The following is an 18230-nucleotide window of genomic DNA, read 5'->3' on the forward strand; positions in this document are numbered from 1 at the left end:
CGTAAGGGCTCGGAAAATAAAACAAAACATGCACGAAGGTAATTATATAAATGTAAGAAAGCAGCCTTGCAACAATAATATTTACATGCGATGTCATGCATAATGATACAATTCTTTTTCTAGAATTAAATGGAACCAAATATGGACATAAACATACAGGGTTCTCCACTTTTCCGAACAGTTCAACGTTTTAAGAGCAACAGTATATTCTAAACAAAATAATGAAATAAATTGTCTTTGTAATCTCAAAACACTTTTGCTAAAAAAGTCAAATGAAAGTGGCCAGGAAGCGCCTCAGATTGCACCACAGAGCATCCATATTCCAAATTAAGCCACGACGTAAGGGCTTTGCGAAATTCCAGCACCCCCCTGGCAAAAGTTTGTTCCAGCGGCAGTGTGATGACCTGATGGCCCATGTATTGGGCTCGTCAGAAGCCTTCCCAGTCACAAACGGCGTCAGGCAAGGCTTCGAGTGCTTGCCCCTACACCATTCAGCATTGTGTTCATCGCAGTGCTTACAGATGCTTTCCAAGTAGCAATGACGGTATCCCCATCGACATCAGATACTGACGGTGTAACTGTTCAACCTCAGAAGGCTGTGAGCTGTAACGAAAGTAAAGAGAAGACCGTCATCATCCTTTTTGCCGATGATTATTAAGGTCGGGGCCCACAAGCAGCTGACTTAGTCAGCTTCACATACATGTACCTAGGTAGCATCCTGTCAAAAACAGTCAACATCGATAATGGGGTAGCAATAAGATATCCAAAGCCAGTTCTACCCTTGGTAAACTTCGTGTGAAGCCTTAGGTGTAGGACCACAGAGAATTCAGCCCAACTAAAAATTGTACAGCACTACAACTCTCCGTTATGGCTGTGAAACGTCACAGGTACAGCAGACATGGCAGACAAACTTTAAGGGCCAACATATCAAGCATTTACATGTTGCTGCAGAAGGCTCAGGATAGATAGACAGAACACATTGTCCACATGATGGGTGAAAAACCGTCCCGCCGAATTGATTACTGCGCTATGGTGAGCTGCATGTATGCTCCTTATTGGGGGGGGGGGGGGTGCAGAGTTTATTTTTCGTTAAATGAAACATACATATTGAGAATTCATTCGGAGAAAACAAATCGAATATGTTAAAGAGCACGGGTTAGGGAGCTTTTTTCTCTATTTTGTTTTAAAATGGTCTCACGCGAATTTAGACAAGTTTGATTAAACTGAAATTGCTCAAGTTATCGTCCAGACATTCTGCATGGCGCCCTCTATTGATCAAGTTACATTCGGCAAATACATTGCATGCAATGCAATGCATGCGCATGCAGCTAGCTAGCTAGCTGCGCAGGCTGCATAGCCAGGAAGCACGGTTTGGTTTCTACTATACTCGCTCCGATATTCGTTTTCCTCAACTCGCAGCAAACGTGACGGGAAGTGGATGGCTGATGAATGCTTGCTAGAAAGTAGAACTAGAAGGCTATAGGGCCGGCTGCCTTGAAATCAGCAATTACCGCCAGGTACTAACATCATGAGTAGACATTTGGGAAAGAAAGTATCCATACACCACTTCAGCGGTTGTCATTGACTGTGACAAATACAAAAGACGATGTAGGGTCAAGAATTTACACATGTATTTTGTGTATTTCCTAACATAGGCCTATATGAAGCAAGGCCAAGGTTGCAAGTTTGCAACATTCTTTCTAATTCTGTTGTCATGTGTGGAGGAATTCCTTCCTCCATCTGTTCATGATCATAATCTCAATGGTATAAATTATATAATTGTGTACAGTAGTTTTACTATTTAGCAAACATGACTTTTATAGCCCCATAAATGTGGCCAATTTACTTAACTACCTCCGTAAATAAGGGCCACACTTGGAACGTGTACCCAAAAAGTAGACCCGTGGATGTGGCGTCATTAACATCGCCACTCGTAATTGTGATAAAAAAACCTTCGACGTGTTCAAAATATTCAACCTGAAGCCCGCTGAGTGAAGGTCATTTGTCCCATTATATTAAGTACTTACACGTGAAGAATACAGTGAATATTCCAATCAACGCATCAGTCAGCATGCCCAATAAATTCCACTTTGGAAAGATTCCCATATCTGGCCATCATCTAATTCTGGCAATTCTATCTAGTTTTTCCCTTCAGTGACCTATCGCCTACCGGTATCAGCCATCAGAAAGTGATAATATGGCTTAAAAAGTCAAATTTAGCAGGAAAATTATTGAAGTATTTACTGAGAAAACAGAAATTTTCAGACCAGTCTCATAGTCATAGGGTTTGTGCACAGGGTGACAAGTGATGGCCAGATATGGGAATCTTTCCTCCACGTTTTTGGAGTGACAGTTATCATTATGGAGGCTGATCTGAACATTAGCAACTTTTCATGATCACCTGGGTCGCTGGTACCCGGACCAGCTGTACGGGCAAAATGATAGGGGCACATTGAGTACCTGTTAAGTGTACATGCTGCTCTGCAGAACGCATGCGCGCATACGATTAGACGGTTCACCTGATCGATTGACGGCTGTTTCATATGTCCTATCAAAATCAATGTGACGATCAACTAACCAGCTGATCGTCACATTTTTTTTTCTTGTTCAAATGAAACATACAAATTGAAAATTCATCCGGAGAAAAAAATCCAATATTTTCAAGAGCAGGGTTGAGCAATTTTCTCCCCTAATTTATGGAATCTGTGCATGACCCATAGGTGGCGCTTTTGGACCTCTTTTGAGACCTTCAGTGGAAGACAGAGACACACAGCATACACATATTGACAGCTTTACATCAGTTGGTGAAAACACATTTCATTAGCATACATGTGTTTTCATCGGTTGCTACTGGTAGATGTTATGTTACCATTTACCACTCCAGACTAAAAATATAAACATTAAGTTTTGTGAAAGTTCCTGCATGTCTGTGCCAACTTACACGTATAACCTTTTTGATTTTAGACTTGGTTGTATCGTGGCTTACTGAAAAGTTTCAAGGCACATGTTACATGGTTAGGCCAAAAAAAAAATTCTTCTGCTTCCAATTACATGGCATTCGAAAATAGGGTAGGTAGGTAGGGAATTTTTTTTTTTTTCCAATTTTTTTTGTGTACGATCATATGGAGGCGTCTGCGTGCAGTCAAGGGTAAAAGGTAAAAATTGATGGTTTTGGGTGTTTTTCTCATTTTTCCCATAAAAAATTAGGGTAGGGGCTGTCAGAATAGGGTAGGTAGAGAAACCGGAAGCAAAACTATTATTTTTTTTGGCCTTATGTGTACGTCGCTAGGCAAAGTTGAACCTGCAAAAAGTATGTGAAAATAAACACAGCCTTTTATTTTTGCTATTCTCTTTCATTTAAGTCTCCAGGTTCTCAGCTGTGATTGAATCAACCTGCTTATCGGGATGTCATTGATGACATCAGCATCAACAGTCATGAATATGGAAATGCATACCCCCACTGGAATGAGCAGTGCCACGCCCATTGCCGTCTCAGCAGATGGTTTGTCAGGAACCAGTGATGGACACGTGCTTGTGTTCCCAGACGATTACACAAACAGCAACATTATTCCCACGCCCAACGGCATCCCCATGACCAGCCCGCATGACTTGCTGGGAACCATTGGATTACCGGCATTGAGCCAGGCTGATATCACCCAGGGCACCAGTGTACTCTCGGGCAGCGCTGAGCAAAGCGGTAACTTTGTCCAGAAGTCGACCGCTTCCGTTGGAGTCCAAGTCAACTTATGTTGCTGTGCACATCGGGGCTGTAATCCGGAAGACATTAACTCAGTAGCCCAAGTTGATAACATTGATATTCTTAACAACGATGTTCACTTTCAAGAAAATCCTGAGCATGGGCTTTCAAATGATGGTGAGGCTAATGCAGGAAAAACAGACCAAGACAAAGACCTGCTCGCTATCGCGACCCCAAAACTGTTGCTCAAACACAGCTGTAAAGATATGAAGAGGAAAGACAAGAAGCGCCGGAAAGCAGACAAGCCTTCTGCATGCAGGAAGCCCAAACAGCAAAAGGTTCTGACTCGTAGGAGCACCAAATCAACCCTTGAGCGTCGCTACCTCTGTGAAGGATGCGGGATAAGATTTGTCCACAAGGCAACGTACGATCGTCATCTACAAGAGCTTCGGGGCAAGGCAGCCGAGAACAAATGCTCGCACTGCAGTGCCACGTTCACCTACTTGTGCAAACTGAAGCAGCATATCGCGGCTAAGCATCCCGACCTGATATCTGCTCCAGCCAGAGAGCGGCCCGTCATCTGCCACATCTGTGGCATCCAATTACAAACGAGCATCAGCATGACCAAACACATGCGTATCCACGATGGTGACAAGCCGTTTCTGTGCAAGTACTGCCCCAAGGCTTTCAGATGGCACACGGGGCTCGAGTATCACGAGCGAATCCACACTGGCGAACGGCCGTTCAAGTGTCCGAATTGTCCCAAGGGGTTCACAAACCCGTCGGATATGGCCCGGCACCAGACTGTCCACACGGGCAAGAAACCTCATCTGTGTCACCAGTGCGGGAAGGGATTCACTCAAAGTGGAACGCTCAATGCGCATATCAAAAGCAAACACAGTCAGCTGACTAATTCCCTCAATCCCAATCTGGCATCAAACCTAAGCATTATGAATACACCATGTACTGAGCCTATCACGATACCTACTAATCTGAAGCAGCCCGACATACATGTATGCCATTTCTGCGGGAAGAACTTCCCCCAGGATCACATGCTGGACGCCCATATCCGAAAATCGCACCAACAGCCGCTCCCGAACATGACACTGGAGGCCGGTTTGCGCTGCGGGACCCTGGAAGAAATGAAGCTACAATTGGCAACGTGTAGCGCTTTGAACCAAAACCAGGTTTTCAATATGTCATCATGCGTACCCACAGAAAGAGAAATTGCTGAGGTGGTTGTCAACATGCTTGCACAATGAGCCACGGAATTGGAGTCCAACCAAGTTAGCTTGTGATTCTTTCATACGTGCACATGTACAAGTTTTTTGACTGCATGGACTGTACCGTTGTTGTGAAACCACAGCATCAGCAAAAGGCAGTACTCAGTGTTTTTAGTTACAATGAAAACAAGCTATTTACAATAGGCATGTGTTGCATTGTGAGAAAATCATCCTTTTCCAAATTGTTTTCAGTGTAAACACTGTATTACAATCAGCATGAGCTGTGTTGCCCTACAACTTGTCAGGACATACCGAATGTGGAAATATTCAGATATGGAAAAATGGAAAAATTCCAAACTTTCTGAATACGGGAGAAACATGTACTGCCTCTTTGAAACAATTCAGCAAGTTGTTTGGGTGATTTCATTTAAAATCAGACGTTTATGTACATTTTTGTTCAGCCGTGATGAAGGTGGCATGAACACCAAAAGCTCAACAGTCATATCGCACATGCACTCGTATAAATATCTGCTTTTCTTTTCATCGTTACACGACTGGCAATGCTATACAGCAACATTTGTGATGCGATCAAGCTACACGAGTCGTTTGTCAACCCTGGTAAAAAATGTGTTTATTACAGATTTGAAAAGAGCACAATCTCAGCATTACTGCTGTGAAAACCACATGCTGATACCATCTTTAGTTCAAAAGTTATGGAAGTCGGAACACCAAGAGATGTGATGAAGTGATGTGATGAAGTGGCCCTATTTTGGCCTGTATCTCCAAATACAAATTCCCGACAAACAAACTCATTTAGCTTGGTCGCATCACATTTATGTTTAGTTGGGTAACTAACAGTTGGTATCATATCTTAGTAAGGGCCTGTCTCAAGTCATATCCGGGGCAATTTATAACCAACTTGATCTTTTGAATGCACTTTGATTTGATCCCCTCAAAGAAAGTTGTCCACAAACACGTACTGTCGCTGCTGACCCGATCCAAACTGAAACCGAACCGATCCAAGAAAAACCCCTGAATATGTGGCTTGGGCAACTGTGTCCGCTTTTTGTGCCCGAACTTAACCTGCGTGACGCCGCATCGTGTATGTGAAAATCGTCGTCTCTCAGTAAAGAATCGTACCGCACTGTACGATGAAGACTCGTACATTAACCTACTGCGGCCGGTGGGCCTACATGTATACATTATAGATTACTATACCTCATACATATTCATGATCGAGAGCAGAACTCTCACTGGTCACTTCACCATCACGTGCCAGATGCTATTCTTGCTGTTTACCAAACGCGCGCGTGAGGATTCACGCACAGGGAAAATACGCATGCGTAGTAGACTGTCGCATGGGTTACCCGTGCGACAGTCTACTACGCATGCACTTTACAGAGCAATCGAGGAACTGTCGCACGGGTGCAGTACGCACGCGCGGACATCGCCCAGGAGAGATGCATAGTTGCACGGTTCGCGTTAATGTTAATTTCCGGAGCTCAATGATGCCGTGCTGGAGAAGACTTACAAAAGAAAGTTATACACAAACAACTGTATTTACAACTAGTAGTAACTGTATTATATTGTAAACAAACTGAACTATAGTAATTGAAGTTGAGCAACCAAAACATTCTTTTGGTGAGCTGTACAAGTTTCCCCGAAGTTTGTTTTAGGTGCATATAAAAAAAAAAATTGGCAACTACCGTAAATATGTATGAGGTATAGTAAATCAAATATAACATGGTTTATTTCGGGTGGACAGTCGATATTAGCTCCCCTCGGTATTGGAAGTTGACAAACTAGTTCCCGAGGCAAGTTTGTCAACTTCCAATACCTCGGGGAGCGAATATCGACTGTCCACCCACAAACCATGTTATATTTGTATACTGCGTGATGGACGGCAAACCACATGCACATTGGCAAGGTGGGTTGACTTTGGTCATACTGGGCACAGTAATGTCTCTGCAATGATATTGTACCACATGAATTTCCGAAATATTGCCTTTTTTTCTGAGATTTTACAAGATAGCTTACCCGACCCGACCCGACCCAATAATCGCAAACACAAAACCGAAACTGACCCGACCCTACTAAAATGATGGGAAAAAACGACCTGAAGTTGGTTTCGGGTCGGGTCGGTTTCCGTTTCTGGTCGGGTTTGCCCAGAATGTCATGCTCCGTTGGCATTGTATTTGAACGTCGACCCTCCCAGGCCCCCAGCTCTCCCATTTTGACTGTTGAGGGGGTAGTTGTGTACGGATTCCAGAAGTGTTATTTACTGTAAGCAAAATATATCCATGAGGTGCCAAACAAGGCAACATAATGTCATATAGCTTAGAAAGTTGCAGGCCTGCCAACTCTCACGCATTGAGCGTGAGACTTACGCCCACACAGGATTTCTCACGCAAAAAAATAAAAAAAATAATTGACTCAAACTCGAAAATGATGTTTAAATGATATGTTTTGCTAAAAAAAAAGGTTAAAGTGGTCAAAAACTGCCTCAGATCGAACCACAGAGCGTCTAGAATACATCATTTTTCGGGACCCTAAGCGAACCCCATGCCGTTAGGGCTTTGCGCTTCGGGCTCGCATTCGTTCTGATCAAGCTCCATCGCCGAATTCTCACGCTCAGTTCTTAGTCTTACTCAAAGTTGGCAACCCTGAAGTTGGCAGCTATAAAATAATGACTATGGAAATTATTTTCTTTTCAATGATTTCATTTTGATACTCTTGGAATGTATTGGAGCTGCTGAAGTTATTAATATGGCTGACTGGTGATGGATTTTAGATTGTGGGCCAAATTTCATTAAATTTACCAAGCAAACAATTATTGATATACATGTATATTCAATTGCTTATAATTTGGTACTTAATATGAACTGTGAGTTTCTTCTTGTAAAAAGTACAGTTGTGCAGAAATTTTCATGAAATATCTTCACATAATGATCTGCAGACTGCATGGCTAAGTTAGATTAAGGAAGATTTTGTATGATATATTTATTTGCGTGCAGTGTTGAAATCAGTATAAAGCATATTGTTCACAGATATCTTATTTAAGTGATATTAAGAATATACAGAATATTTTCAAATTTCCTATGTACATTTTGTCTATTTTGTGAGCCACTTTGTAAATATGTAAATGAGCACTACACAATAAACATGTAACTTTTAAAAGGAATAAAGAATTGTGTAAGATAGAAAAGCAATTTTGCTCTAGATTTCCAGTGGGTATAATTTTTCTTTCATGAATTATTGGTTCCTTCCTTTTATTTGACTTGCTGTGTCTTCAGGGTGACTGTAAGGTCATGACTAAATTCTGCTAAATACTCTTCAAAAATCTGTCAGATTTATCAAAAACCTGCCAAATTCCCCAGAATTACTTGAAATACACTAAAAACACTTTAAATCACATGCAGATGTTGTAATATTGCCTTAATTAATCTTCAAATTACATTATAAACTATCTATAGCCACATAAAAGATTGTATGAAATTGCGTAAATTTCAGGCAAAACGCGGTTGCGTCACGACGAACTCCGGTTCCCAGTGAACCTCAGCACCTAGACCAGGCAACCTGTCCTATTTTGCAAGGGTTTGCTTGAAAAGATTGAAGCTTTTGTAACCAAATGTACCATTTTTTTTGCAAATTTGCTGTTTTTCTGTTAAGTAACCATTTTGCAGAATTCTGCCACAAATCCATTCTGTCAAATTTTCTGTCAAGCTCGTTTTTTAACAAAAAATCTGTCAAAGTTAGCCGAAAATCGGCTAAAACGGTCACAACATGTGTCATTTTGTAATATCCCAAAACAATGCAAGAACTTGTGGCGAGTCTATGCTTTAAAACCCCCGACCTTGTTCACTGGTAATCTGGTAGCCCTTTCCGCGGTGACGTGTACCGTTTAGCAATGCAGGAGTGATGACGGTTACCAGCCATACATGTCTGATGTGTACGTGTTCTAGTGGAAAACATGGGAATTCGAGAATAGGCGTGACGGATTTTTGCAGGCTCAAAACCTTCCAATCTGAGCACGAAACGGCCATTGCAAACGTCATGCAGTTTTCCTGATCATGTAGCTCCCGTTTTCCAGTGTAGTCTCGGTTGGTAAGTTTGCCATTCCAGAAAAACATGCATGCAGGACGAAAGGATAAGCGGTTGCGCCGAGTACAAGACGTTTCCATTTTGGGGGGTTTAATTTACACATAATTTAGTTTACTTTATTCCACCTCGTGGTACAACTACAATGCAAAAATATAATTCTTCAAAATAAATAAGGTATGGTAAAACAAATAAGATAAGAAACAATGTACTAGTAGTATTAATACCAAGAGATGCAGGGCCAGGGACCCACAAAAAGCAAGCTTGCAATTTATCACGACAGGTAGAATTAGAGGTTGACCCTTTAAACTTTCCCTGCAGCTTTTCCCTGTCATTGCCTGTTTGTCGGTCTTGCTCGCTTTGCCCTGTTATTGTTAACACATACAGTTCGTAACTTACAGTTGGTTTCTTCCGCGCCAGTGTGGCGTCACGTAATGAGTGGTGTCGTACGCCAGTTGGCGTATTTGCATAATTTAGATAGTGGATATTTTGCCGGAGGTAATGACGGCAAACTAACGTTTACTAAAGGTTTGCCGGCGGCAATCCATATCAACAGAGGGCGCTGTATTCTTTAAGATAGGGCTGAATTATAAGATGTATTAAATTCCCACTGAAAGTTGTGTAGCACGTTTGGTGTAGTGGTTAAGCAAAGGCTTTAGTGAGCGGGATGACTCGAGTTCGAATCCGATCGCCGCCACATTTTAAAGTTTTTTTTTCCCATCCCCAAATAAATAAGAATATTCTTCTTTTATTATTTTAATATGTCTCAAACATTTTATTGCAGAGTATTACATTTTCTTTTTCAGATTTGTGGCTCTTGGAGGATTTTTTTAAAAAGGGAAATAAAGTCCGAAATTATAAAATGGTCTGAATCCCATCTTGTGAATACGAGGTTACAACGATAATATTGGCATGGAGCCAGACTAAAATTTGTCAGCGGAAAATGTTTAAGTACAAAAAAACAGTAACTACGCATGTTCAGTGCATATCCGGCAAACTAACGTTTACTAAAGGTTTGCCGTCTCCGGCAAAATATCCACTGCCCATAATTTATGTCCGTGAATTCTGAAAGCGATGTTTGATTGTGCTGAATGAAATGTATGGTGTGGCTACCTAGTTCTACTGAGTGGAGCGTTGAACTACGGTACCCTCCGTACAAACGCTCCACCAATTTGGCATACTTTGGTGACATGTACACGGTATGCATTTTTGTGCATGCCCTCGCGAGGACAAAAGGCCCCCCAAAAAAACTGGTTAAGAGAATACAAATGAGAAAGACAGTAACCCTGGATAGATCCACACATTCATCATGTTCATGACATTCCATAAGACCCCTTAAATTGTTCCAAACAACCGGTGAATTATGTTACAGTCATGTCAGTGAAATGGACTTTGCAACTCGGCAGACACATGTAATTGTGAGCGGTAAGTTCAGACTATTTTGTTCTTTTTTCAAAATTACCGGTTGTTTGGAACAATTTAAGTGGTCTTATGGAATGTCATGAATGTGTGGATCTATCCAGGGTTTAATACTGTCTTTCTCATTTGTATTCTCTTTACCAGTTTTTTTGGGGGGCCTTTTGTCCTTGCGAGGGCATGCACAAAAATGCATACTGTGTACATTGTGTACATGTCACCAAAGTATGCCAAATCGGTGGAGCGTTTGTCATGTTTGTATGGAGGGTACCGTAGTTCAACGCTCCACTCAGTAGAGCTACCTATAGTTTGTGGACGTCATACTGTAGCTGCATATTATGGTCCACCCATATTGCCAGCTGTAATGTTGCATGCTGGATTTAGCAAGGGCAGAGTTAATTTTGACTTGAGTTGTGATGATCATACATGCACACGTATGCACACATGTATGTCTTCATATTGAATTCCTCCTCTCCACTCCGAATTAACATGAACTCTTTTAAATTCACAAAGGAAAATATTGTAGTTTACCAATTTAAACCCAGGGATTACTAGGTTGGCGTAAAGGGAGGGTCCCGTGCTTTGGGGGTGTGGTGCCCTAAAAATAAATTTAAAAATTGAAATGATGATTTGTTAGCATTACACAAGTTATGAACTTTCCCATGAGACATTGAGCAAAATAAAAAAAAAGAAGTCCATGTTAAATTATCAGTTTCTTCACATTCAGCTTTTGGAGTAGGAAAGGGGTGCCCCTTATTCAGCTTAGACTTGACTCAAGTCTGAGCACACTAGCTGTCATATCAACCCAGCCATGCAGCCCTGAATTCCATCATCAACGTCGTGCTAGAAGTGTAACAAGTGCCATTTTAATATGCGCACCACTTCAGTGTGTGTGCATGTACATATACTACACAGACCAAGCACAACACCTGACTCAGGCCATGTCCAAGTTCAGCCAGAGTGTGCAATAAGCACAATTACAAAGCTTTTTAAAAAAGGAATCATAGTCTCTAAATGCTTAAAGGGAATGTACATCATTGGATTTTGCTGTAATTTTCAGAACTGAACTATTTGAGGGGTTAGTATAATAGATCAAATATTGTTACACTGCCAAAATTGAAGTTTTGTGTTCAAAAATGCTGGAAAAACCAAGAAAAACAAAAATTTTCAAGTAGTCTGGTTCCCTGACTCCACAAAAATTGAAAGGTAAGGAAACCAGTCTAGCTGGCCTGCACCCGTTCATGAACATGTAACCAATAGCAAACAAAATTTGGACTGAAAAAAAAAGAGGTAAATTTGGAGCAGTAGTTGAAAAATAGTTAGGTTTTTCCAACAGTGGTCGGCCGACCACCGTTGGAAATTTATACAAAATACCACTTTTCTTGAAATGACTTCACACCGGGTGCCATAATTTTACAGGATGCTTTAGACTTTCATTTACCAACATCCTAGTAAGGTATTTCGTAAAATTTGGTAGTTTTGTTTTCCAATGTTTGCAAATGTTGTATATTCCCTTTAACAACCAAGAATAAGTTAAAGGACATCACATTCGTGAAAACTCAGTCGGAAAAAAAGTAGAAAAGTTGAACAATCACAGGGATACTGTCTTTATGCAGAGTGACAGTCTCATTTCAGTCACTTGTTTTTTCTATTGTAGTTCGTCAGAGTCAGTGTGGCCATGCCTCGGATTGGGAAGAGGGGTTTCAAGCCCATGTCGGCCAGAGGCTATGCATCGGCAGGCATCCAGCATCGCATATACATCAAGAAGGAAGACGTACCTCGCTGGAATGTCATCCGGGAGAAGTCCGGATACACCAAGAGCCCTGACTTCATCCACTGGCTGATTGAAATTGCTGAACAACATCTCAGGTAGGATCATCGCTTTGCCAGTGGCTTCCCAGATCCTTCAGAATCCACCAGAAGGTTCTGGGGGGTATTTGTAGGATTTAGGAAGAGAGAGCCCAGCTACAATAACTTGTATGTGAAGAATAATGGCTCTTGCAAGATAAAGGTAAAATATTTGGAAAGAATGTTGCATTACTTATAATCTCAGTGAAGGTCATTCTTTGCAAAAATGTTGAAAAGACATGAATCTGGGACTGAGAAACATTTCCAATTTTTGAATTTGACCAATGTATAAATTTTGCATAAAAATTATAATCCCTACAGAATCAACTCTTCAGATTATCAAGCTGAGGGCAATGCAGGAGAAGATTCCCACACCAGTGACGAGTCCGAAGAAAGTGACGATGACGACGACGATGACGACGATGGTGACATTGAGGATGACAATGACGATGACACAGAACAGCAAAGCAAGGAAGTCCCAAGGCACACCACAACAAAATCAACATCATCATCATCATCACGCCCCGACAGTCACGCCCAGGTGATCACCATCAAAGGGGAGGAGCTATCACGGAATGAGGGTGGGGAGGCGGTGAGAGGTCGCAGCAGGAAACTGGAGTCTCCAAAGGTAGCCATCAAGGATGTTGCTCCCATCATATGCTTTGATCTAGACGCACCCCGCCAGCTACGACCACGACTCAAGCTGAAGTTGAAACCACTCAAAATAGAGCCACCTGTAAGTAGTGTTTCATGTTGACTAACATTGTGGATATCCGTTAACCCCTAGCCAAATCTGCCAAAAGGCAAAGAGTGATTTGGGTTTATTTTGGGTCAGGACTATAGAGAGCCCAGGATCTATACATACAAATTTGGCTTGGTGGTTAATTTTGTTCACTTACAAAGACTGTGATGTTGGTTTGCTGCACAATTTTTTGGATTATGGACGATGGGATGAAAAATAGAAAAATAGGATGCATACTGTACAGGAAAAATTGCCTGGACGTAAGGATTATCCCATTTGTTACCCATCAGCCGAGAGGCTCGAGGGGTATTGTTTTTATTCCTAGGATAATCTGTGTTATCACACACCTTCAAGAAATGCATATAGACTTACGCATGAATAGTTCAATTGCGGTACCCGCTGCTACATGTACATCAGATTTTAACCAGCCAACCGATCCCGCAAGCTCGGTGGTTGAGTGGTAAGACGTCTGCACTAGAAATGAGGAGGTTGTTGGTTTGAGTCCCACCCGAGTGATTTTTTCCAATTTTCACTCTGGAGGTAAAACACACTGAGTATACAGTGTTTATAAGTCTGTGAAGGGCAATATTGATTTACATCACCCCGATGTAATCTATCTCATGAATAGCTTACTCATGTTGTGTGAAATTTGAACTAGTTTTGCAGATGCGTAATGCATATTCTGTGTGTTTTGTATTCAAGGTGGTGAAGCAGAAACGGGGTCGGAGGAAATCACAGACAAGGTCACCAAAGAAACCAACCATGAAGGAAAAGTCAGCTGGCTACTCCTGCAAGAAATGCTGTCGTATCTTTGCAGACCGCCAGGCCCTACGCAGTCATCAAGCGGTCCACGCTGTAGACAACCTGACATGTCGCGACTGCCAGATGACGTTCAACTCCAAGTCTGCCATGTGGGTTCACCGGAAAGTCCAACACAGCAACAAGACTTTAGCTTGCGAACATTGCGACATGACGTTCCCCCGCAAGTATCAGTTGAAGGAGCACATGCGGGGCCACAAGGGCATCAAACCCTTCGCCTGCCCGACGTGTAATAAGAAGTTCCGCACCACAGCCCATCTGACTTCTCACATGGACCTCCACAGCAACTTCCGGCGCTACTTGTGCGATCTCTGCGGGCTGACATTCCACCGGCGCGACCTGCTGTCGCGTCACATCATCAAACACTCTCAACCAAAGACCTACTCCTGTGAGGAGTGCGGTAAGGTGTTTGCCTACAAGGTGACGCTACAGGATCACCTAATCCGCCATCAGAACGTCAAGGCCGGTAAGACACCTTACAAGTGTCAAACCTGTTTTAAGGAGTTCTTCACCCCTAAATCCTATCAGCACCACATGGGGCGTCACCGGGGCGAGAAGGTGTTCTCCTGCAACCAGTGCGACAAGAAGTTCAAGCAGAAGTTCTACCTGGACCGCCACAAGATCATCCACCAGGAGGAGAAGCCGTACACGTGCAGCAACTGCGGCCGCGGCTTCACTCAGCACTCCAACATGGCCATTCACATGAGGACGCACACTGGTGAAAAGCCCTACCAGTGTGACCTGTGCGAGAAGGCTTTCGCTCACAACGTCAGCCTGAAGACGCACAAGAAGACCGCTCACGGCATCGACATGTGGCAGAACGACAAGACCAAACCCGTCGTGGCCCTGGGACGTCCCAAAGGAGAGCCCAAGAAGAAACCCCCAGCAAAGATCCGCTTGAAATCCCGGGCAGCTGCTGCTGAGATGCAGATACAGTCTGATCTCTACCAGGCGGCTGTGGAGTTTGCCCGTGAGAGACTAGCACCCCTTGCATTCCCTACAGTCCCACAGATTCCAGCGATTCATAGTTCCCCTGTGGAGCAGATACCAGCGGTTCATAGTCCATCAGAGAGCGAGGATGAAACGCCAAGTCCTGGCAGCTCAACCGATGCTCATAATACACCCCCTAATATCAAAACAGTCCTAGATCACCACCCAACACATAACCACCACGAGCACCAACAAGCCCACGAAAGACGCCCTTCCCATGACCATCAGCCAGTTCAAGACCGTCGTTCATCACATGACCACCGACCATCACATGACCACCATTCATCTCATGATCACCACTTGGCCAACGACGGCCACCACCAACTTCAAGATAGCCACGCAACATCAGAGCAAAAACCACTCCATGAGCAGCTTCTGACTTGCAGACGAGAACCCCCTCATGAGATGCATTCTCATGACAACCACCAAGATTTCAGCCATCCGCAGACCACCAACCCCGAAATTATAAAGCAAATTCTTCCCTTGACCCAACAATACCATGAGCGAAGCCAAGAACTGAATGAACATCTATCAAGAGGACCACAGCAGTTCCACAAACATGATCACCCTACACGTGAAGTGCGTGAACAACTAACCCCAATTCCACAGGCATACACCGAACCATCCCACGACGTTCGGGAACAGATGACCCCCATCCCACAGTCATATCAAGAACAGACCCACGAAGTTCGTGAACAGTTGACTCCCATTTCGCAAGCGTTCCCCGAGCACTCCTCCTTGGAGCAGCACCAAGCCAGCCGCTCCCAAACCCCAAATTCATCGATAACCAGCAGCATCGACCAACCCTACACCCACATCCTCCACAACCAAGCAATGCACTCCCCCGGCGAGCACCCGCTGAGATTGGACAAGCCCAGTTCCCCGTTTGGCCCACTTCTGCACTCCCCTAACGCCCACTCCGATTACTCTTCCAGACATGAGAAGGTTGAGCAGTGGCACCAGCGCAACTCGGAGGCCCTATCCTGGATGTCCAGGGGGGTATCCCACGCCCAGCTTATGCAAGGCTTGAGGGCGGTCACACCCACTATGATGCACCCGGTCTCCCAGGCCTTGGGTATGTTGAACCCACAAACCCAAGAGCATGTGAACCTCGTTGGGAGTTACGCCCATTCAGCTTACATCCAGAGGAGCAACTCATCTGGTTCTCAGCCTATGCAGCCACCATCCTGGCGAAGCTAAGTTTAATTCCACTATGTACTAAAAGTACCCAAAAAAATAGGCATCTGATGTCTTGCAACATAAGAAAAATAGCTTTGAGATATAGGTCTGGGTGTGCATGTCAAACATGATTTCCAATTGAAAAGTTGAGAGAATTCACCACCAACTTTCGGAAAATTTACCAAATTTTAGAATGGCATGCGCAAATGAAACATTCAGACTATGAATACCAGCCTTATATTTTAAAGGTGTCTTCCATTTAAAGCCTAAAAGGTATGTGCATTTAAACATTGCATTTTTTCCCTTTCACAATGCATTTTCTAAGTTGAAAGAAAGTTTTATTGCAGGCGTAGTGACGTTCAACGTGTGAGCTGGTTCAAGAGGAAGACAGTGTAAAAGAAACTATTGGCTGTTGAGCTGAAAGCAAAGCTTCAAGTTCGACCTTTGACCTATGGTGGAGAGGCTTCAATGTCAACGCTGCTCGTCTTTAAAGACGTTTTGACAGTGGTACATAAGATAGTTCGTATAGCAAGAAATACGAAATGTGTATAGCAAAGGAATGTAAAAAAAAAAACGAATTCAAACTTGTATTGTAACTGCCGTGAGACTCGTGATCAGAAAGTAGGCGTGGAGTGAAATGTATTAACTTGGACCATACCAAAGGTCCGTTTGTGCTAGTAAATTTTTAAAAATATTAATTATTAAAAACGTTTAGAGGGAATGTTTGTCTGAATCAAATTCAGATGGATTCCTGCTGATTGTAGTTAATGCTTGTTGATGGTTGCACTGAATGGTGAAATGTAACCTGCTCGCACACAAAAAACGAGAAATTGACACCAAAACTATTTGCGACAACGTGCAGCTCTTTTGAGAGTTACAATTTTCTTAAAACTCTTGAATGTTTTAAAATGTATCCAACTTTTCACACACCAGTTATTGTCATAGTAAGATACTTTTTTCATCTCGATCCGATTTTAAAATCTGTTAAAATGGGATATTTTTATGCTCTGTTTTTGGAGCAGGTTGCAAATGCATGTATTCGTCTTCAGAAGTGGTGACTTTTAGCCATATGTGTATGAAAAACAAAATTTGGAGACAAAATCTGTACATTGCATAAAATATACATGTACATGCTCGTACCAGGGATGTTACGCTTGTACATTTTTGTACCGACATGTATGTAGATTTTATCGAATTTTGATTGAGGGATAGAAACATGTTTGCAGATGTTTAGTCAAGATGGCTTCTGTGGATACGCGTTATGTGACGTCGCAGATTCTGTCATTTGACATCACAGCGATTAGGTCATTGGACATAGTGATTGAGTCACGTGACTTCACAGTGATTGAGTCACGTGACTTCATAGTGATTGAGTCATGTGACGTTACAGTGATTCTTTCATTGTAGCTCTGATCATATATAAGTGATGGCACAGAAGTAGGCAATAGCATTAACTAGAATTTAGCAAAACCTTTTCATTTATTTTTTTTATTCTTAAAATTTGGGTCTAACCCTAACCAACAGTTAACCAAAGTTTTATTCATGTTTGACATGAATTAAATATTATGTATTATGTGCATGTATGACTGTAGTGCACTCTAAACTTATATTCTTTGCTTGTAAAATATGCAAAAAAGACGATTAACGGAATGTTCCAGAAGTGTGATTTCCATTTTTCAAATTGTTGTAGTCACAAGATTAATTGTTGATGTGACGAAGTCGGCAACATTATTGAGGTTAAACTTGTCTTGGTGATTGGAGAACAAATCTAATGGTACAATGTAGTTCTGTGGATGTGTCTGACGTAAGTAAATAGAAATTCGGAGATTGTCGTACAATGTCTTGCTTGGGTCCTTGCTCTATGCTTGAAGACACAAGCCTGACATTCTTAAGGCACTTCAGTTAGATCAAGGGTACAACATGCTTGCCATAGGAAGTAACTGTGTTGGGATGGAACGTATGTAGAGATGTTAAAAAAAAACAGAACAATTTGCAAGTAAAACTTGTATTAGTTACACATATGTAGAAGTAATGTACATGTATGTATCCATTGTAATTTTATTGTAACTATATAAGATATTATAAATGTGTTTTTTGTACATGTCTTAGCAGTCCAACTGTGTACGCTGGTTCATGCCTCACGTGAGAATGAGGCAAATTTGATGCTGTAAACGATTCTAGTCTCATCGTGACTTTGGCCATTGCTCTAACAAATTTG

At 42.4% G+C, this 18230-nt stretch overlaps 2 protein-coding genes across 3 annotated transcripts; both read left to right on the forward strand.

The window, feature by feature from the left end:
* The first annotated feature begins 1288 nt into the window (after positions 1–1288).
* Positions 1289–5615, forward strand: LOC119740242 (zinc finger protein 93-like). Of its 2 annotated transcripts, none has more exons than XM_038215488.1 (2): positions 1289–1517; positions 3363–5615. In XM_038215488.1, exon 2 carries the CDS (start codon positions 3406–3408, stop codon positions 4957–4959), a length of 1554 nt encoding a protein of 517 aa, XP_038071416.1. In that variant the 5' UTR covers positions 1289–1517; positions 3363–3405; the 3' UTR covers positions 4960–5615. The 2 variants fall into 2 exon arrangements, with proteins under 2 accessions (XP_038071416.1, XP_038071415.1); XM_038215487.1 differs by having other exon boundaries at positions 3370–5615.
* A 3063-nt stretch (positions 5616–8678) lies between these two features.
* On the forward strand, positions 8679–17985 carry LOC119740243 (zinc finger protein 652-like). Its single transcript, XM_038215489.1, has 4 exons — positions 8679–9024; positions 12092–12303; positions 12604–13018; positions 13727–17985. The coding sequence occupies exons 2-4, from the start codon at positions 12113–12115 to the stop codon at positions 16031–16033; spliced, it is 2913 nt and encodes a 970-aa protein (XP_038071417.1). The 5' UTR covers positions 8679–9024; positions 12092–12112; the 3' UTR covers positions 16034–17985.
* Positions 17986–18230: the final 245 nt, after the last annotated feature.

Source organism: Patiria miniata, unplaced genomic scaffold, assembly GCF_015706575.1.
Source record: "Patiria miniata isolate m_02_andy unplaced genomic scaffold, ASM1570657v1 HiC_scaffold_5, whole genome shotgun sequence".
Taxonomy (NCBI): domain Eukaryota; kingdom Metazoa; phylum Echinodermata; class Asteroidea; order Valvatida; family Asterinidae; genus Patiria; species Patiria miniata.